At 34.5% G+C, this 21,600-nt stretch overlaps 2 protein-coding genes across 3 annotated transcripts in view; one reads left to right on the top strand and one right to left on the bottom strand.

The window, feature by feature from the left end:
- The window catches only part of LOC136417308 (adenylate cyclase type 6), a 168,877-nt gene that overhangs the window by 77,748 nt on the left and 69,529 nt on the right, over positions 1-21,600 (bottom strand). For both annotated transcript variants that reach the window (XM_066402964.1, XM_066402955.1), the window contains one exon: positions 9,954-10,055. In XM_066402964.1, coding sequence (XP_066259061.1) covers positions 9,954-10,052 — 99 coding nt within the window. In that variant the 5' untranslated portion in view covers positions 10,053-10,055. The remainder of the gene's footprint in view (positions 1-9,953; positions 10,056-21,600) is intronic.
- On the top strand, positions 14,239-17,380 carry LOC136417411 (uncharacterized). The gene is made up of 3 exons (XM_066403089.1): positions 14,239-14,447; positions 16,069-16,298; positions 17,149-17,380. Exons 1-3 carry the CDS (start codon positions 14,323-14,325, stop codon positions 17,295-17,297), a joined length of 504 nt encoding a protein of 167 aa, XP_066259186.1. The 5' UTR covers positions 14,239-14,322; the 3' UTR covers positions 17,298-17,380.

Raw genomic sequence — 21,600 nt, forward strand, 5'->3', positions numbered from 1 at the left:
TGAACCTTGGTATCGCATGTTTCAAAACTTAAGAAAAATTTTTGCTAATATCTTTTATGCACGATGACGATGAAATTCATTAACTCACGGAAAAACCGAAATTATTATAATAGGCTACAACTAATCAAAGAAGTTGATATAGTTTATCAGTTATCTTCAAAGTATGACGCAGTTCGTAACACAAATAACTCAGTAATTGCGAAAAAACAGTATTACACTTGAAAAAAATCATTTGAAGATAAAAAGCAATTTATCCAAAAACGTTTTATTGCAGAAAACAAATTCTAAACTAAAAAAATAATGACAAAAAATGTAAATTTGTCTGAAAATTAAATGTAAGGTAAATGAAAATTAAAGAAAAATAAGTTTTTTTGAATTTAATAATTAGTATTGCGTCCTTTAGTAATAATACAAGAACGAATTCGATGAGGCATGCTCACTATTAAATTATTAATCCCTTCTTAGACCACATTTCTCCATTTTTCTAAAACTGCTTGTATTAATTGTTCGGCGTGGCCAGGGGTATTTTGACGTGCTCTAATTCTTCTTTTAATCTTATCCAGAATTGCTTAACCTTATCTCACAAGTACTCTATTGGATTAAGATCCGGTGAACAAGAAGGCCAATATAAGACTGTCACATTTTCCAGTTCAAAAAAATTTCGACTAACTCTGCTGATATATGGAGGTGCATTATCTTGTATGAATAAAAAAGAATAACCAAAAACACCTCTCCAGAACCTTACTACGGGATGCAGCACTATGCAGATCCATATACCTTGGACCTATTAGTGTTTGTCTAATGGGAATTAAAGGAGTTTTTTCACCAATCATAATGCCACCTCAAAACATTACAATTCCTCTTTTGTATTTGGAAATAAATCGAGCGGCTCGAAACCTAGCCTGTCTCCCATTATGTCTTAAAGCACGAATTCGCTGGTTATTTGATTGTAGGCCAATTCTGGTTTCATCCGAAAACAAGACACTTAGCCAGTCTTTAATTGTCCAATTTTGGTGCTTTAAACACCAATTTAAACGGTCAACTTTATTTTGCGCTAATAGGGCTGAAACTCTTAGGTATCTTGTGCTGAAAACGCTTCGAAATCTTTCCTGACAGTTTCCCTGAAATGCTAACGCCTGTAGCTTGCAAAAGCTGCTTTTGAAGCTCGGGGTGGAATGTTATGAGATTTCTCTCACTATTTGAGCTAAAAAACGGTCCTGACTTTCTCTAGTGACTTTTCTACGACTTCTTGGTCTATTTTTTAGGGCTCCCAACTCCAGAAATCTTGAATAAGTTTTTAAAACAACCCCTTGTGTAACTCCTAGCGTTCGCGCAATTTCCCTTTGGGACATGCCCTGTTCTGAATAAGCAATAATTCTCTCCGTCTGAACGTCTTATAACCCCACATGAGGCATTTTTAATAAAATTTGTGGAAAGAAAAAACTTATAACTTCACTAAGGCTACATCAGAACACTAAAATCGACAGTAAAGGAAAAAATTTAATTATGTTTTTATGAATTCAACTGTTCATAGTGGATATATTCGATTTTTATTCTCGTTGGTTATATTTTTGCAAAATTTTTTTTTCCGTAAATACTGGGTGATTCCATCTATGTTTGATTAGGTATATTTTATGCTTTTTTAAATGTTATCCGAATTAACTCGTATGTAATTTACAAATTTAACGAAAGTGCAGGCAAAGCTCAACTCAGAAGAACATTTTTGACGTAAGTTTCTGTCAGTTTAACTCGAAACCACATGATAATGAGACAAGCTGACAAGCATATACCTCGTCTAATCAGAGAGAGAATTAAACAAATTTTTTAATTTCTGGATGAGAAATCTAGAAGAGATGAAGCACAGGTATTTGAACGTTGCCAAGTACGCAGTTTCAAACAAAACAGAAAAACAAAATATTTTTGTCAAGATGTAATAAATTCCTTTGTCTAGAACATTCAACCGTTATTTGTAGTAATTACTCTGAGGAAATGCTGTGAATATACTGGGTGTATTTTTAAAAACTTGCCCCCAGACTTTCAGAAGTGGAAACTAAAGTTAAAAATGCTGAAACATGTAGACCTTAAAATGGAGGAGGAAAATGAAGAATTAAAAAAGTTCTTATCCCCAATTGACAATATCGCAGGGGTAGCAACCCCTTCGTTTTTTTAAATAGGACACATGGATCAAATGACTCATCATTTTAAAAGTTTTCCAATTCTCTAAACAACCGTGCTAACATGTTAGTATTTTTATTCAAAGTTTTTAATAATTTTTAATTTTTCAAGAGATGTTCGAAATGCATTTCATTATTTTTCATGCAATGATACAAACGGTTTTCAAACTCTCGTCGCACTTCTTCAAACATCGGCTGTGGAATGTCACGACGCTTCTACTATTCTTTGACGTAATATTTAAAGACTATGTACAGGAGTCGTGTAAACCATACTTTTAAGATATCCCCAAAGGAAGAAATTGAGAGGTGCAAGATCGGGAGATCTAACTGGTCACCTGATTGTACCTCTTCCGCGAATTCATCTTCCAGGAAAGTTATTGTCAAGAAACTGTCGAACCAGTAAAACATAATGCGGAGGGGCACTCTCCTGTTGAAAATGTAATAAATCCTCATCCAATATTGGGTGTCCATTATCGTCTAACTGGTCTTTCCGAGCATCAGTAATTAGGGGATTGAATAAATCCTGAAGAAAATCGAAGAACTGTTGTCTGTTTAATTTGCCATCAAGGAATATTGGTCTGATAATTGCATTCCCAAGAATTCCTGTTCAAACATTAAGCTTCTATGGCCATTGAGTATGTTTTTCCAGAAACTGATGGGATTTGTATCATTCCAATAACAATAGTTATGTTAGTTAACTTCCCCATTCAAAAAAGAACTCTCATCATTGAAGCAAATATTCTTGACTAAATAAGGAGTTTCATTAATACGATGGTACATTTCTTCACAAAATTGAATTCTTCTATCACGACCATTTTCTGTAAGCGGCTGGTGAATTTGAAACTTGTGCATCTTCAACACCTTACATACTGAGCTGTTAAACAACCCAGATACTGAAGAAGGGTTTCATAAAAAGCTGGTAGATTCTGCAGCAAACAACCTTAATACTTCAATTTTGGTGTCATCGTGCAACATCCAGTTATTTGTTCACTTCACATTAGACACTGATCCAATGTTTGTGAATTTATCAACCAAATTCTTAACATGCTGGTGACTTAAATGCTTACCAGAGTTATTCTGATTGAAAATCCTGGCCGTTGCTCTGGCACACCGGTGTTGCGCTCCATACAAAAAAAATATTTCAATCCTTTCTTCTCAAGAATAAACCGTTTTTGCACTAACAATAACTGCACCTCTTTGATCATTTCTCAATAACGGTATTTTGCTGGAATTGACACTGTTTCCAATAATAAAATCGTACGATAAATAATAATAAGAAAGTCATGGAAAAATGATCTCCTAAGTTGGCACAGAGCGGGCTTTCTTGTTCGTTTTTCTTTTGATAATTCTACGAAATGACCTATTTTTTCAATTAATTTAAACAAAAATACCAACATTTTGGCACGGTTGTTTAGAGAGTTAGAAGACCTTTAAAATGATGTGTTACTCGACTTATGTTCTCTATTAAAAAAAAAAAGAAAGGATTGCCACCCCTGCGGTATTGTCGATTGGGAGTAAAAACTTTTTTTATTCTTCGTCTTCCCCCTGCATTCTAAGGTCTACGTGTCTCAGCATTTTTAATTTTAGTTTACATTTCTAGAAATCTGGGGGCAAGTTTTTAAAAATACACCCTTTATAAAGAACATTACTTAGTTAGACAGTTGGATTTTGTAATAATTCTTCCAAAGAAATGCTGTGAATGTAGAGATATTTTTTTCTTATATTTACTATTTAGTTAACTAGGCGGACCGTTTTATTATCATAATTTTTTTTTTTGGTTTTTCATGTCGAGGAGAAATATATTATTTTTTTATTTAATTTATTTTCCTTTATTTTTTTGTTCCGGCTTGTTTTATCCTTTTATTGCTATATTGGTGTACGAGATTAACATCACCAGTTATGTTACAATAGTCCTCTTCATTTGTGGGGGGGGTAGCAAGTCCCATTTAATTAAAACTAAACGAAATGGAACACAGAAAAGTATTGGCTACTTGAGAGTATTTTAAAATAATTTCTCCAAGCTTAAAATAAATTCGAAACCGCTGGGTATTGAACTTTGAAAATGCACTCCGAGTATTTCCAGGACAAATATTTTCCAAAGTTGTAAAGTTGCAGTCATCAATATTGGACTTTCAAATTTACTTGATGGAATAAAACTTACCGGGAGCTCCATATTGACAATCACGGATGTGCACTCGGATCATATCAATCAATCATCCTGGAAAATTTCAATATTGCACCATAATTTCAGTTGAAATTTTTAGTTTATCTTACACCTACAAATCTAATACAGGAGTTTATCAGGCAAAATAGACTGCAGGGGTGGTCTCAAGGGTATAAGATTGCAATTATGGAACTTTCCAGAAAACCCAAAAGTTATCTTAAAATTTCATCTTTATCAGCAGATTGCAATCAAAAAGCTGTTTCAAGCACATTATTACAGATTCTGTTTTTCGGAAATAAAGGATTTATCAAGTTTTTTCTCAAAACTGCATTGGTTTGGTTTCCCCAAATTTCTTAAAAATCTGAGCAGTTAGAGCATCTATGTTTTCACTATTGCTTTGCTACCATAAATGTCTAGTTCTTTCTCATTGTGGACATATGCTAACAATCTTTTGAGGTGTTTTATGGATCAAAGAGTGTGGAAATGTAGATTTAAGTTCTGCCAAACCTATGATCTTTGACTGTTGTTCACTTCACTTATAACCCCTGGAAGAAAAAATTGCAGGTTTAGGAACTATAACGTATAGTTTGTGCTTTTTTCTTGAAATACACTCGCTCTCAGAAATCTTGTGCGCTCTATTTATACTGATTTTTGCAAAGTTTTGTAAAACGTTTTAAAACCCCAGTGAAAAGTATTAATTTAGTGCTGACAAGAAATGTGATAGTATGATTTATCGAAAATAACTAACAGGTATAAACCACAAACCAAAATTGCAATGCAAAAATTTCAAAAATTAAAAGTTAAATTGTGTTAAAAAACAAAACATTGACAATACGACAACAACAATGAATATTCAATGTTTGAACCTTCACTCCTTATTAATGCGATATGCGTATAGACATTCCTATAATCAAATTAATTATTGTTTCTAGACGAATATTCGTCCCTTCTTCTGTAGCAGCAACAACCTGTGTATTTCGCGGTGAGTTATGGTTAAAAATGGCTCATGGGACGAAATATCATACGTGTTCTATGGAGTTCGTGTCAGGTGATATCGCCGGCCATTCTAATCTCGTGATATGGCGATTTTCCACTGTTTCTTGAACAGCTCTGGAGAGATGTGGTCCGGCATTGTCGTCCATAAAGATGAATCCATCCTCTAATTCATTACATATAGTGATAAGATTAAGTGATGAAGGTAGTATGCACTTGTCACTGACTTAGGTATGTGGATTAATAGAGTTCTTATATTGTATATTTTACAGGTGTAAATAAGTTGCTTTTTTATTAATACTGCTATTGTGCATGTATTAATTTTTTGCTTGTAGTAACAGGGAGGGTGCAAGCATTTTGAAAGCGAGTGTATTATATTGATATCAAAACCCGACTTTGAAACCAAAGTACATGTAAAACAGCAAACACAATCCCAACTCATTGTCCCTAATTCAATCGTTCAAATTTGACACAGGTGCTTGTAATTTGAAACGAGCGACTTTTTCAAAATTGTATAGAAGCGAAAATTGAACCGTTCGTGAAATTACTGTTGCGCAAATAGGACAAGAAGCATTTATATCTATTTTTAGACATTTGATTCACTGCGATTACCTACCCTTTATGCAAGCTAAAAATACCTATTTACAAGAGGAAATGCCAGTAATATTTCACTTCGAGCTCATTACCTCAAACATCAAGCTCTAAGCTCATGTCAATTATTAAATCCAAAATATCTGAAGCACCATGTATGCATAATCATTATTATTGAGGCAATTTAACCTTAATATATCTTACGATAATTGGTAACTGTTTCGACAAGAAGGGAACTCCAAAGTTCGTTAATTAAAGTTTGATATTTAAACCCTTGATAAACTCTCAAATTATCCTCTGAAGCAGCTTGAATTATAAGCTTGTGTTACATATGGATTTGTAAACGAAGCTCAAAAATGTGAGCTTTAATCCAAGCCTCAAAATAACCGGATTAATAAAACCGTCCTCTTTAGAGGTAGTTTGACTAATGGCGCTGTAAATGAAATAGTATGGGCTAAATTGAGCCTACGTGCGGGTCTTTTGAGACCTAAAAGATACAGAAACATGACGAGTATGAGAAAATTATACCAAATGATTTAATGATGAGCTCGATGTTTCTTGGAAATGATTTTAAGTTTTTCCGTTTTCTTGAGTTATTTTCAAAAAACTAAGAACTTCTGTCTTCGAAAAAGTACTATAAAGTCTTGAATTTAAAATATTTTTGAAATAGGTAAAAGCAGTGTTAGTGCAATCTGCAAGCACATGTGGATAGCTCGCGAAAAGTTGCCATGACGATATTCTTATAGATTTCAAAAATATTTTAATTTTGGGGATTTACAGTACTTTTTCGAAAACAGAAGTTTTTTGAAAATAATTCAAAAACGGAAAAACTTAAAATTGCGTTCAAAACAACATCGCATTGGCCTCTAATTTCTCTCCAACCTTTTTTCTATTTAACTGTTTGTTCAGATCTTATAGTTCTCAAGATACCCACACATGTAAACCAAATTTGGCCACACAGCACAGCCGAAAAATATCTTTAAAAGTAAATATTCTATACCCACTTAGAGTCTGAAAAAAAGCCTGGTCTGCCTTATGTACATAGTGCGGCCCTTATCAGCATAAAATCAGACAAAGTGATTAGGGAATTCTGTATTCCCAAACACGTTTTGCCATTCGGCAAAGTACGAAAATACCTAGAAGAGCTTCTTGCGAAACGTATATGCATATTTGCTTAAGGTTACATTATTACCGGCATTGTTGCCGTGATTTTGCAGAGTTTCCAGTATAAATCAATGAAGACTTCACCGCAGAGAATATGCAGAGACATTTACATAGAGGAAAAATTCAATGGCTCTATTTGGTGGAGCCAATTGGTCTGTGACGTCAACGAGACGATATCCACGACGATCCAAGTTTTTCAATTTAGACTTTCGTGGAGGCGATTTATGTTCTCGAAGATCGAAAGAAAAGTAGAACACGGATTTTCAGATATTCATCGATATTCACTGAACACCTAGAAGAATAATTTGGACTTCTCCATGTTCAGGATAATTGAATAATATCCTATAATAATTTTGGATTTCAACTTTAAATTTTGACGAAAAGTAAATCAAAAAGGATACTTTAACCAAAAAAGATTTGATAATTTACTTCCTCTTTACATCAATCTTTCAAATCGAAAGAATTCAACACCTCTCTTACCGCTGAAGCCACCCGTTGAACGTAATTATTTTGAATGACTTTTACATAGCAAAATAAAAAGGAACTTCAATTTCGCAAGTAAATATTTCGTAATTATTTACTTGCCAAAAGCAAACTCTTCTTACATATTGTGCTTTAGCAACGTGTTGAGACACGTTTTTTTTGACCAACTTTCGCAATTTACTTCAGTCTGCAGCACCCTCTACCTTGTAATCTGAGATCAGCTTTTCCCGTTGAAAGGAAATTTACAGTTGCAAAACTTTCTAGGCTATAATCCTTTTTTAATTCCACTGAGACATTTTATTTCATTAAATCCTAAATGGTTGCCTATCTCGAGTCATAACGGCATAAATAAAAGGAAACCTTGCTGGGTTTAGAAAGTGTCTCTAAGAGAACTCTTCCTTATATGAAGCTAATCCAGAGGAGTATAATGGAAACCGGAAAAGTCCCCGTGATGGAAATAGATGGATACAGGGTGTTCAAAAGATATACCGACAATCTTTAAGGAATAGTGGGACACACCAATATAAACTTTGTTTCTTAAATAAACATATACCCGCAAATGAACCGTGCAGAAAAAAGCAATATAGTTTTGGTCATTATAATAACTTTCTGTTTGTGTTTGACGTGGTTTTGTTGATAAATAAATGATGGCTTACAGTAATTGTTCAAAATGGTGACCATTTATTTCAACACAAAAATTGCGCCGTCGGTTCATTGACTCGCGGACCCTATCGAATATTTTGGGAATAGCTGCTAGATGTGTGCAACTGGCCATTATTCTTGTTAAGAGATCTTCCTCATTGCAAATAGGCGTTTCGTAGCCCAGAGATTTCAGATAACTCTAAAAGAAAAAATCCAGGGAGTTGAGATCAGGAGAACGCGCGGGCCAGGCTACAGAACTTCCTCTGTCAATTAGTGCAATCGCTAAGTTTCTTCAAATGAGAAATTAACTTCCATTTTTAATATAAATTTTAATTTAAAAATCAACAAAATGAATGTTACTATGTCAAGTGAATAATCATAATGTACAAATAATACCTACTACGATCTGAAAATTGGCATCTGTGGAATGTCTAATTGTGATAAAGAAATGTTTGTATTTCCTAACAACGAATGTAGTTGAAAGAAAAAATGTTCACAGACAAACCGTGGTGTCCAACTAAATTAAGAATTAATTTGATTATTTCACATAACTTAAAATCTTTTATTTGCTTTACAGCTCTAATGGCACTTTTGCGGGCATAGGTTTATTAAAGAAAAAAAATTGTATTGATGTCTCCCATCACCTTTTAAAGTTTTTCGATATGTTTTTGGAACTCTTTGTATGGGATCTATATCTGGGATATTTACATTTCTGTCAGATTTGCATGTTTTAATCAATAACTGTCGTTTTCATCGTCATTATAAAAGCAGCTGCTTGTATTAAACAAACTTCATCAACCCGTCTTCATTTCAAAAGCAAACAAGGTACACACAGCTGTATGCGACAGGCTTTCCCGTAGATTACATTACTTCCAGATTTCTCCACTGGATAAGGTACACCTTTCAAATTAAAGCAGGGAGGATGTTTTCGAAGTTGACAGGGTGTTTTCTTGTTATGGTCCAATAATTTGCAGAGAATTTGGATTATCAGGTTTTTTCTCTTTGCCTATAATCAAGCAGAACTTTCGGGAATAATGAGCAATTGAACTGAAATCTTGCCAATTAGTGAGGCAAACTTGGACATTTTTAATAAAGGCACGCGGCTCCAATTTTTCGTTCGTTCGTCCGTAAATAAAAGACCAATTAAGCTCGTTATTTTTAATTAACTCGATCGGAATTTCCACGCTCGTATTTTTCCTGACACTTAACTTTTACTCCAAAGATCCAAAGATCCCTTGTCTGGTTGTTTAAGAAATTTTATTTACTTGCCATCGATTCAGCCCTTTTTCGACAGGTGGAAAAATTTGATCACTTTTGTAAATATTCATCAGGGTGAATCTTTGGATAATAATTAAAAATGAACGGTCTCAAGAGAAGACAGTTTCATTCGATAATATAATATTCCGCGAAAAGTCGTTCCTTAGTCATGATTCAACGAATAATGACCCTGAAAAATTTAAGATGAGGCAGCATTTTACTTGTTTCGGTGAAAGAGTTTTCCCGAAGTTTTTTTTTAATATTATTACTCCCGAGATTGTTTTCACTTTTATCGCACTCAAATGAAAAGTTTAAAAAACTTTGAAATTTCGTTTTGGGCTTTAGCTAAGTTTGCCAAAGTTAGTAAAATTCTTGTCAAACCACAAAATTTTAAATGCCATAGATTCAATAGAATTCTAAATATGCCAGTTTTTCTTCATTTCAAAAGTATTCTGGCGACATGTGAAGAACAAATAATATCTTACCGTGTCCCTTCTTCGGTCCCTAAGGCTGAGTCTCTTTTTCCAATCTCGTTTTGGGGTCGAGTCTGCACTCGGAGGACTCAGCATGGGCGTAGATTGCATATTCTAAAACAAAGAAATTCATTTCAGTAATAATTTAACTGATCTTAAATATGAAAATTTGATGGAAATACCATTTTGCTAAAAATTTGATAATCGTTTCGAACGACTTTAAATGCCGTAGTGATTCGTGCAAAGGTCTTGCTCTGTTTCCACTAGTGTTTCATAAACCAGAGACTTTACATGTTCCCATAGAAAGAAATCTACAGAGGTTAGATCGGGTCACCTAGGGGGCCAGAGAACTGGACCACCTCTGCCGATCCAAATACTGACGGACTTGAATAGAAAAGTGTACAGGCGCACCATCATGTTGCAGCTATATTTGCTATCGAATGTTTAATGAGACGTTTTGTAAAAAACAACTGTAAGTAGGCCCTGTTAAATGATTGCTCGGCAGGCATGGTCCAACCAAATGGTCATCAACAATACCGGCCCACACGTTAATAAGCCGAGGTTGCTGATGATTTCCGACAAATATCGCGTGTGGATTTTCTTCGGCCCAAACCTGGCCATTCCTATTGTTGAATATGCCCTCTCGTGTGAAACTGGCTTCATCCGGCCATCAAACAAAACGTAAAAAATTGGGTTGCTCGACAGTCTGATGAAGCAGCCACTAATAAAATAGAACTCTTGGCTGATAATCGACTAGAGTTAAATCTTTTTGTAAATGGTATGAATGAAGTTGTTGCTCATGTGACACCCGCCAAACGGGAACGTGAGCTGCACCCATGCCCTATGCAACTTGACGAGTGCTAGTCGAAAGTTCATCTGCAACTCGGTGAAGAACCTCTTTCTCTAAATGGACCGTTCTTCCTGTTCTTTCTGCACCAATATCGTGCATGTTAAGTTTCAAAGTGCTAGTCTCGATGAATTGCAATAAATTTTTTGTATTCAGGATAATGCCTTGCGGGATGGCGTTCTTGATAAAACCCTGCAGCAGCTTTTACATTGCAATTTGTTGCTCGATATGCCAGATGCATATCTGTCAGCTCTTGATTGGCGTAGCTCTCCATAAAGACCGATTGCTTTGCGAACGTTTTAAAATTTGCAAAATTAACGAATGAATGTTTCAAACTAACGATCAAGAATTTCTGTTATCAGCCTTGGCTAAAATAAACATTTAGCGATAAGTAATTAACAGGTACATTCAAGTTCAAAGACGACATTTTGAACAATTTCTGTGGTGTTATTTGTTACAAACAAATTAAAATAGAATGCACTAAAACTCGATGAAACACATTTTTGTACATAATTTTCTCAAAGCAATGCAAGGCCGTAGCGCCTTAGGAAGACATTTGCGGATACGGGTTCTTATACTCAGATGTCTTCTATTGTTGCACTGACCAATTCTTAGAAGTTTGATCCCATAGTTCTGAAACATCCTGTGTAATATACTTTTTTAAGGAATCTTAATAGTTCGCAAGTTTGCGGGCGATTGTGGTCACATAATTACAGAGATGAAAAGGCAAAAACGTTTGAGAATAACATAAGTATCCAAAGTTGTCGATATAAAACTAATAAAAATAACAAAGTCTTAGCTTACGAACTACAAAGTTAAGGTAAGTTTATAAATACTCCCTTCTATAATTCCTTGTTTGTTGTGCTTCTCTCTCGAGCAGAAAGTTATTTATTCAAACACGTTTCTTGTAACCCAAAGATATAACAGTTCAGCGATTATTTTGCACTTAGCGAGCTCCCTTTAAATATAAGACGCAAAGACAAAGAGGACCTCTATCAAGTTTCAAAGGGTGCAGTCTCTCGCTTAATGTTCATATGAAGCTAAGTTAAAGGGAAGTAAATTTACTACGATTATTACTCGGTAAAAACTTTTTATCGAACATTTTGATTAATTTAATATCTTTTAAAAAGAACTATTTATACATACAATTGTTATTAAAACTCATACATTATTAATAGCACTTGCAACGACGAAATAAAACACAATGAAATCTAATTTGTCATATAATAAAACGTTATTTTGATCTGTTATTTGTTCCATAACTGGAGTACATAATTTAAAACAAATATCGCTGGTAAATTGTTAAAAAATTGCAACGAAAGCTGAATAAATCTACGCCGCATTTTTAATGCTCCTATTCCCGAGTTCTTGCTACAGATAATTTAAAGCTTCAAAACTAGATAAACTTTCTATATTTGTTTCCCCTGTATTTAGTTAAAATTGGGTGTGAAATAAAAATCCGACCAGGTTGAGTATTTGAATTAACCCTTCTCTAATTTCACTGCAAGTTCATTTGTTTTTTTATTATTATTTGCCCAACCGGAGTGATTTCTAATTTGTCGAAATTACATTTTTTTTTTAATTTTGCTTTGAGCCGCTAACCAGAAAAATTGTCTCCAAAATGAAAACCTGAATTAAGCCCTAACAGGGTTGCCCTTTCACTGTCTGCTTATCAAAAATTTACTTAATGTACCTTTACTTTCTCCCTGCTCATAAAACCCCATCTTTCTGGCTTTTGGAGCGGTAAACCATGTTTTAGCGCGCCCTTTGGGGACTCGTTTAAAGGTAATTTGGCTTTTGTAAACTGGCGTTCTTTAACGTCACGTTTTTCAAGGTGAACGGTGGAAACTGACCCTTTAATACGTTGACTAATTCGAAACATTCAGAGATTTAAAAGTTTATTCCGCCGAATGAAACACTCTGCAAACCACGTTACATATATACAGGTTATGCAAAATCTCCTCAAAATTTCGTCTAGCTCTTACGAATTTCTTTACTTGAACTCAACTAAGAGGATTTTCATAAGTTATTGGAATTATGTTACAGAAACCATTGGATGAATTAAGAAACATTAAAAGTGGTTCTTCGGACTCTAAATATTTTGGAGGACTTCTTTGATATCTTTTTTCCATCCTCTCTTCATTTTCAATTCGTTCGTTCCTCATCTTCATTGTATATTATTATTTTTACACTTTGATTTTAAGCCCTGCATATTCTACTTCATTTTTAACAAAGCATAAAGCATTTTAGATGTTGTGCATCTCAAATGCCAAATTTGGGCCATTAGAGAATTTCGATCAGGTAATCAAAGAAAACCACTGCGTCACTCACTCCTATAACTGATAAACCTAAGAAACTGATTTTACCTTCTATCCATGAAGAAACTTCTCTCTGATTCGAAAAGCTCTCTGTGTTTATTATTTAAAAGCGGATATATTTCATAGAAACCCACAATGAGAACATTCAGGCATCGTTGGAATGTAAAAACACAGGGTGGCCAAACGAACGACACTCCTTCCTATTAAAAATTTTGGGGGTAACTGTCACCCCCGTTCAGGGGTTGAAGTTGAAGGGTTGAGAATGTAATAAACAATTGGCTCCCTCGAATTACAAATCGACGGGCCGAGCGTTTTTACACATTTTCATTTTAATTATTGAAAATCCAGGTGCAAAATTTCCACCGGACCACCCTGTAGGTACATTATGCTTGAATAATGCATTATGTCTTGTTTGGTAGTCGGACAAAGCGGCATTCGTTAATGTTTAAGGAGTTGCTAAATAGCTTTGCGAGCCTCTGGAACAATGGAATAATCCCAGGCAATTTTGTTTAAATGTGGGACGTTTTCCATTTTATATTTGAATTTATGCAAACGACTTTTGGGAGTTGACGACTTCCAAGCAAGAGAAAAATGGATAAAGCATTTATTTACTAGACCTTCATTGCAAGTGTTCGTAAAACGTCTCTAAATGTCCTTTTATTGTGCGGTCACTTAAAAGCCCATAGACACTCAAACAACGGACAAAGGGATTCTTGGCATTGTATACGGACAAAGCGGGGATAATTGTGTCTAGTGCATGGAGTTTTGGGCTCTGATAAAGTTTAACATACATGGGCTCGTAAAAACCTTAATTAAGTTTTAATGATGAATGGCTTTGTTCACCCACATGGTATGACCTTTTTACGTCCACTTTGCTGAATATTTGTACGTTTTTGCATAAGGACACTAACATTTGCAAAGGGAATTAATTAATTTTATCTGCAAGAGAAAAAATGCATTTTCACATAGGAGATAAAAATGTTACATCTTATAAAAGACAAGTATTAGCAACTGCTGCGAATGGGATTTAACAGTATTTCCCCTTGGCTGGGAAAGACTTATCAGGCTAAAAAGTACCGCCTTTACTGATTAATCTCTCACTTCTTCGGATATATAAACTCTCGATTCGGCCTGGTCAGGACATTACCTCTAGTGTTTGCGAAGAAGCTTCGGTTTACTGACTTTTTAGTGTCATAAATCATTTCAACTCAGAGAAATGAAGTTAGTCGCTTTTAGTTTTGTTATAGCATTTGCTATTGTTAGTGTTCAGTCACATCCTGTAGGTGAATATGACAGTGACGAAGACGTAATGCACTTGGTGCCCTTACGAAGGGAAAAGAGGTATGTTAATCCTATTTTCTCACAGCACACGACACTTGGTGTGTACGTAGCAAATATAGCAATTAATGGGAAAGACTATTAACCGTTTAATTCTGTTAATCATGCGATAATTGCTTAACGCTAAATTAATAAAATGTGTATACATACCAATGCCAAAAATAACTTTAAAATTCTGTGACTCAATATGTTGCCTCATTGTTTGCCAGGAAGAGACAACAATAATAGTTGTTTCATATTTGGCTTTATTGTGATTTAAAGCTGCAGCACCATTATATCCATCTTGACAAAGAACTAAAGTCTGTTTTGCAATAAATTCATGGCTTAAACTCCACATATTGAGAGAATAGAGGGATTTTCGTACTAACAGTGATATACTAGGGATTTATTTACACTCAGAGCTTTGTTTGTCATATACATTTTAAAACGGATATTTGTATGCACACTCACGCATAATGTATACTAATAATTCTAATATCGGCTATCTAACTATGAAAGTCACCTTTAGCAGCGGAAAAAGGTGATGGAACGCTGCGGTTTTAATTATATTTCCATTAAGGATCCGATTCTTCAAATTTCAAGGGGACTGCTCCAGACTCGGGGGATGTTAAAATTAAAAAAAAATCATGTTATTTATCGATATCAACTCGCCAAAGAATGCTGACTTAATCTTGATACGGAGTGCGCCACAAATCTACAGGGTTAGCCACGCAATTCATTCATTAGAAAAATTTTGACTTCGCCTTTGACAAGTAAAATATTTCCAAAGCGGTGGCACTTCCGGTTACACCGGAAGTAGCTACCGATTTTGTTATTTTAAATGGAACTCCCTAATTATTCTGTCATTTTCGGATTTCTCGTTAAATTTTGAGCCTGGTTTATGTAAAGTGTCTTATGTCTAAAATAAACCTTTTCCGAGTTATGCCGAAAAAGCTGAAAATTTTCAGACCTGCAATGTCCCACGGAAATAGGTATTACGCGCTAACCACTGCAAATTTCGGAATCGATGCTCTGGAGTTCCAAGAGTACCTAATACGCTACGATTTGACGTGTTTCAATTTGACAAAAAGTTTTCCACAACTCCCGAAACATGTTTCCGAAGTTAACTCAATAACTTGCTTGTTTCAAATAGGACACCGTGTATCTTAAAGTATTTTCAGCTCTAGAATTTAATTCTGTATCAAATGTTATTAAGGTTCCCTGGACCGATTCTAGACAGGTCCTCTTTGGGCCTCAGAACGCCAAATCCAAAATTCCGATGTCCGTGGAGATCTTACAGTTGTCAAAATTTTCAAACCTTGCGGTATAACTCAGAAACGATAAATTTTAGACGTAAGATAGTTTACATAAACTGACTTTAAAATTCAATGAGAAATCCAAAAATAATAAAAAAATTAGAGGATTCCATTTAAAATAACAAAGGTGGTAGGAACTTCCGGTATAACCGGAAGTGCTGCCGTTTTGAAAATATTTTACTTAGAATTAAAATGGTTGATCTAGCCTGAAACCAAATTTCACTGGACTACGATAGTGGGAAGTCAAAAATGTTTCTAATGAGCGGGTTACGTAGCTAACCCTGTGTAGTCGAGTAGAAACAACCATTACAATATTTCTTCTATTTTAGACAACAAAAGACAGATTTTCACCTCAAATCACCTGGAATTGCAACTTTGAGCCACCAAGGAACTATATTAAATAATAACAACCACAGATTAGATGGAATGGGTTATGCTACGAAAGATTTTTCCAGACATGGTGGTTTGAGGCCTGACACCTATGGCGGCAGTCTGGATTACTTGCACAAGCCCAGTGGTGCTGGATTAGGGGTCAGTGCTGATCATTTTCGAGGATCAGGTAAATATTGACTTCAGAATGAAAGTTGTAGTAAATACTCTTTATGAAAAATTTCTATTAAAACTACCTAAAGGAATAGTATCTTGCCTTTTCAACTTCTTTAATTAAATTTTTAGGCCAATACACCTCTTTGGTATTGTTCTTAACGAAACATGATCGAAACTATAGTCTTGTCAGTACAAGTCCAATCATTTTGGTTTCTCAGTTAAACTGATGCAATAGTTATGATACATGGTGGTGATAAAATCACCTATTTTGAAAACACCACACAAGAACCAGCAGGACTCTTGTGTTGTGAAATTATGATTCTTGAAATACGATATAGACCATCTTAATTAAATTGAACCTCACAGATACTTCAATATCTCAACGAAAGTTTACTTAATCAAATAATTCCGGACTTCTCGGTTTTTAGAATATCATCTTTTGAAGGGAACTTCAAGAATAAAATCAAGTTTTCTTATTAAATATAAAAGGAAAATTATTATGTCAGATTAAATATTTGATGTCATACGAAGAAATTGAGGTAAATTATCATGAAATTTCGACAGTTAAAAACCCGTTTTACAATTGATTAAGTTCATTAATTTTATAGGAGGCAATATTTTTAAAGAGGTTTTATATGGGTTTAAGTTGCATATGTTCTGAATGGTCTGGTTATAAAACTAAAAGATGTTCGAAATATATTTTATTATATCTAATAAAACCTCTTTATAAAAGTGATTGCTACATCTAGGATTCCAACTTCGACGAACGCGATATTTCCTATGTTAATCGTCTCAGATATCTCTTGTCTTTCGCTAATTTTAGTAGCTTTCAGTATTACATATTTTCACCTTCTTTCCTTCAGGTACCAGTGTTGGAGCTTCGGGTACTTGGAATTTTATTCAAAGACCAAATGCTAATTTTGGAATTACTGGACAATACCAAAGACACTTCGGACCAGGTGGTGGCAAGCCAGATTACGGAATATTTTTAGGCGGAAAAGCGAACTTCTAAAATCTATCTAGATGAATGCAAAGTTTCACACCTAATTTAATTTAGTTCAAGCGCTAAACCTTACAATCTAATATGTCTTTGATTCTTTCAAAATTTTGTTTCTATATACTTTATTTGCCCTTAAATGGAAATCGTACTTTTAAGGTTTATATTTATATATTTTTATTTTTTAACTCAATTATTTCTAATGAGAGGACCTTCCCGTTACTCGCATTAAAAGTGCCATATTGATTTATTCAAAATTTGAAAAAATATTGACCTACCAGTGTTAATACTTTAACCACGGATAAGTAATCAACTTTGTGATGGCTTCGTCGTCAGTATTCATGTACAATATAATCTAAAATAAAAAAATCCATTTTTTCTAGTTTCATAGATATTTTTTAAGCAATTTTAATTTTTCTTTTCGTTTGTATATACAGGGTGGGCCAACGAAAACGAAACGGTCCATGTTTAGGGTTCTTAATGTGGTTTAAAAAAAAATCGCTCGAACACGTCAATTGATTTGTCGAGGGGGAAACCTTTTAGACTTATTTTTAAACCCCTATCTTTAACCCCTTGAGCAGGGTGCTATTCACCCCTAAAATCTTAAATGGAAAGTGGGGTTGAGTGACACCTTGTTTGAAAGGTCTTTCAGTTCTCTTTTCAATGATATCTACTTTTTGACATGAGATATCATTTTGACATTTTAAATTAGAAATTTTTCCGTTTTATTTACAAAGACGCTTGCAATTAAAATCAGTTTAATAAATGTTCAAACTGCTGTCCATTAACTTCCATGCAGTGATACAAGTTCTCTTCAAATCGATTTCTCACATTATTGAGCATTTCTGGTGTTATAAGATGACGCTCGTTAATAATTCGTTGCCGTAAATCTTGTAGGGAAGTTGGTTGGGTAGCATAAATCTTAGATTTTAAGTGTTCCCACAAAAAGAAATCTAACGGAGATAAATCTGGAGATCTTGGTGGCCATTCAATAGCACCCCTTCTGCCAATCCACCTTCCTGGAAATGCTAGGTCTAAGTACACTCGCACCTGCTGTGCATAATGCGGAGGAACGCCGTCCTGTTGGAACATTATTCGGTTTGGTAAATAACGCTCATCATTCTCCATTATTTGAATAATGGTAGGTTTAATTGCATTTTGCAACAGATCCAAATACATTTCTCCATTTAGGGTGCCGGGTAGGAAAAAGGGTCCAACGAGATGGTCTCCGAAAATACCAGCCCACACGTTCAATTTTTCAGGATGTTGCGTGTGTGTCTCGTGAAAAATTCTTGGGTTTACATCACTCCAGTAACGACAGTTGTAACGGTTTACAGTTCCATTGACAAAAAAAGAGCACTCGTCGGAAAAGCAAATGTTAAATAGTAAATGTGGATCTTGATTTGCTCGGTGGCTAATAACCTCACAGAATTGCAGTCGCCTGTTGAAGTCATCCTCGTTCAGCTCTTGCACCAATTGAATTTTATAAGGATGCCATTTATGTTTTTTTAAGTATTTTTCGTACGCTAGTTCGCGGAACACCTGATACATCACTCAACTTCCTCGTACTTAAAGTTTGATCTTGAGTCATGTGACCTATAACAGTTACTTCCACTGCTTCATTGACTACTGGATTTACAATATCACGCTTTTTGTTAAGTACCGAACCAGTTTGGTAAATGTTTGCACTAGTTCGAGGACATACTTTCGATTGACATGTTTGTATGGATGCCATTGGTTAAAAATCTCAGCTGATCCGTACCCAGACTCATTATTTGAATATAATATTGCAATAATTTCAACTCTTTCAGCTGTAGTGTAAACCATTTTTGCACAATCACGAAAACACAGTACAAACCACTGCCTTACTATCCTCTAATGTAGTACTACCCAATTCTACCATTGTAAATTTTTTTGTTGTTTATTTACATTTTAAATTTAGAGATAAGACGAACATTCTACTTTTTATAAAAATGTATTGCTTTGCAAATGTTCCGCCAATTCAGTCTATTGCCTTAAGGTGACAATTTTCAGTTTGTCTCAATGTAATTTTAAAAGCGTTTAAGTTTCAACGGAGTAGACATTATGCAATTCATGGCTATCAGTTGGGTAGTTTTAATATTTAATTAAGTAATACTAAAGTCTAAGTATTAAATGATTTTTCTGATTTTGCAAGCGTCTTTGTAAATAAAACGGAAAAATTTCTAATTTAAAATATCAAAATGATATCTCATGTTAAAAAGTAGGCATCATTGAAAAGAGAATTGAAAGACCTTTCAAACAAGGTGTCACTCAACCCCACTTTCCATTTAAGATTTTAGGGGTGAATAGCACCCTGCTCAAGGGGTTAAAGATAGGGGTTTAAAAATAAGTCTAAAAGGTTTCCCCCTCGACAAATCAATTGACGTGTTCGAGCGATTTTTTTTTTAAACCACATTAAGAACCCTAAACATGGACCGTTTCGTTTTCGTTGGTCCACCCTGTATGTATTTTTTTTTGCATGAGGGGAACCGCATACTTCGCACGAATTTACTTCTGGAAAACACACTTTGACCCAGAGATAGCTCTTAACCCACAACATGTCAAAACCAGAATTCCTCTGAAGTAAGAATTGTAGACATTTACCCACGAAAATAAGCACCCTATGGCTTGCTCATGTCCATGGTAGTTGATATGTGCTTTATTGTGCCTGTTTGTATATTGGGAATGCTTTTAGTAATTTTTTGGACATAATGATAATGAAACGTCTTTATTTAGAACAATACATTTTTTCAAATCGAATTTCTTCACTAACTTCAAACTTCTGCCACGTAAACGTGATCTGTCGTGGGTCGTAATGCACTATTAAGAATGTCTACTTACTTTACTGAAATTGAGAAAATTTATTACTATGCTATTATTTTATTTAATTTTTTAAATTTAGTTTAATTTTATTATTATTTATTATTATACATAAAGGATTCGCCAAATGTGGTGCAGGAAAGTAAACGTCAACTTGACAGAGACGCTCTTTGGTTTCTCTATCAACTATACGTGATTTTGGTAGTTGAATGTTCGTCATTTATCGTTACGAAGTTGTGTACGATCGAACAACGAATGAAAGTTATTTAAAAGCACCATAAAAATAGTGCAAAAATGAAAAAATACGTATCGCGCTATACTTGATTTTCTCGGTGGGCTCAACCGTCCAAGTCAGAGGACAATCGGTCATTTAGTGTACAAATTTGAGTCAACTGGTTCGGTTAGTGATCTGGCAAAGGTTGGCAGACGAAAAAGCGTTTATACACTAGAAAATATCACTGTTGTGAAAGAAAGTGTCAAGGAGGATCGAAAATTGAGTGTAATTCGTCGCAAGAATTGGGAATTTCATCCACCAGTTTACGCCGTATTATGCATAAAGACTTGAGTTTACGTGCACACAAGATTTAATTAATACAAGAACTCAAGCCAGCAGATCATTTTACCCGTCGTATTTTCTCGGATTGGCTCATTGAACATCGTGCAATTCATGCCACTTTTTCATTGAAAATCATTTTTAGCGGTGAAGCGTATTTTACACTAAATGGTACGATAAATAAGCAAAATTGTCGCATTTGGCCCAAAGAGAATCTTAGAGAATATCGAGAATAACCGATGAATCCTCCAAAAGTAATTGTTTGGTGTGAATCGTGGTCGAAAGGAATCATTGGTCCTTATTTCTTTGAAAGTGATGATAGAAATGCGATTACGGTGAATTTTGACTGATACCGTGCCGAGATAAGTGATTATTTTTTTCCAAAAATTAATTGTATCGACATAAAGGACTTTTACTTTCAACAAGACGGAGCGACACGCCACACAACGTGTGCAAACATTAAGTTGTTGCAGTCGAAATTTGATGAACGCGTAATTTCGCGAAATAAAAATGTGTCTTGGCCTGCTCGTTCATGCGATTTGAAATCTCTCGACTTTTTTTTGTGGGAAATTTTGAGAAGTAAAGTGTACATCAGTCATTCAGCTACCATTCAAGACCTTAAAAAAACATTATTGTAGAGATAAATGTAATTAAAGCGACCATGTTGGAAACTATCATCGAAAATTTCGACCATTGTATTAACGTCTGTAAAATAAATCGTAGTAAATATTTGAGTGATATTATTTTTCATACATAATTAGCATAGATCGATGTTCAAAATAAAACAATAAATTGTATTAAATCGACATTCTTTGTATTTTTAATTTGCTTTTACTTTCTTTCGTCTATTTTGGCGAATTCTATTATTATTAAGAAAATCTGACATTATAAGAATCTATGTTCTTAAAGTATCTGCGGAAATCC

The sequence above is a fragment of the Euwallacea similis genome, chromosome 2 (assembly GCF_039881205.1).
Source record: "Euwallacea similis isolate ESF13 chromosome 2, ESF131.1, whole genome shotgun sequence".
NCBI lineage: Eukaryota > Metazoa > Arthropoda > Insecta > Coleoptera > Curculionidae > Euwallacea > Euwallacea similis.

Excerpts from the sequence above, each read along its gene's own strand:
- LOC136417411 (XM_066403089.1), top strand. The coding sequence starts at position 14,323 with ATGAAGTTAGTCGCTTTTAGTTTTGTTATAGCATTTGCTATTGTTAGT. Across the intron at positions 14,448-16,068 it reads CCCTTACGAAGGGAAAAGAG|ACAACAAAAGACAGATTTTC; the intron begins GTATGTTAATCC and ends CTTCTATTTTAG. Across the intron at positions 16,299-17,148 it reads TGATCATTTTCGAGGATCAG|GTACCAGTGTTGGAGCTTCG; the intron begins GTAAATATTGAC and ends TCTTTCCTTCAG.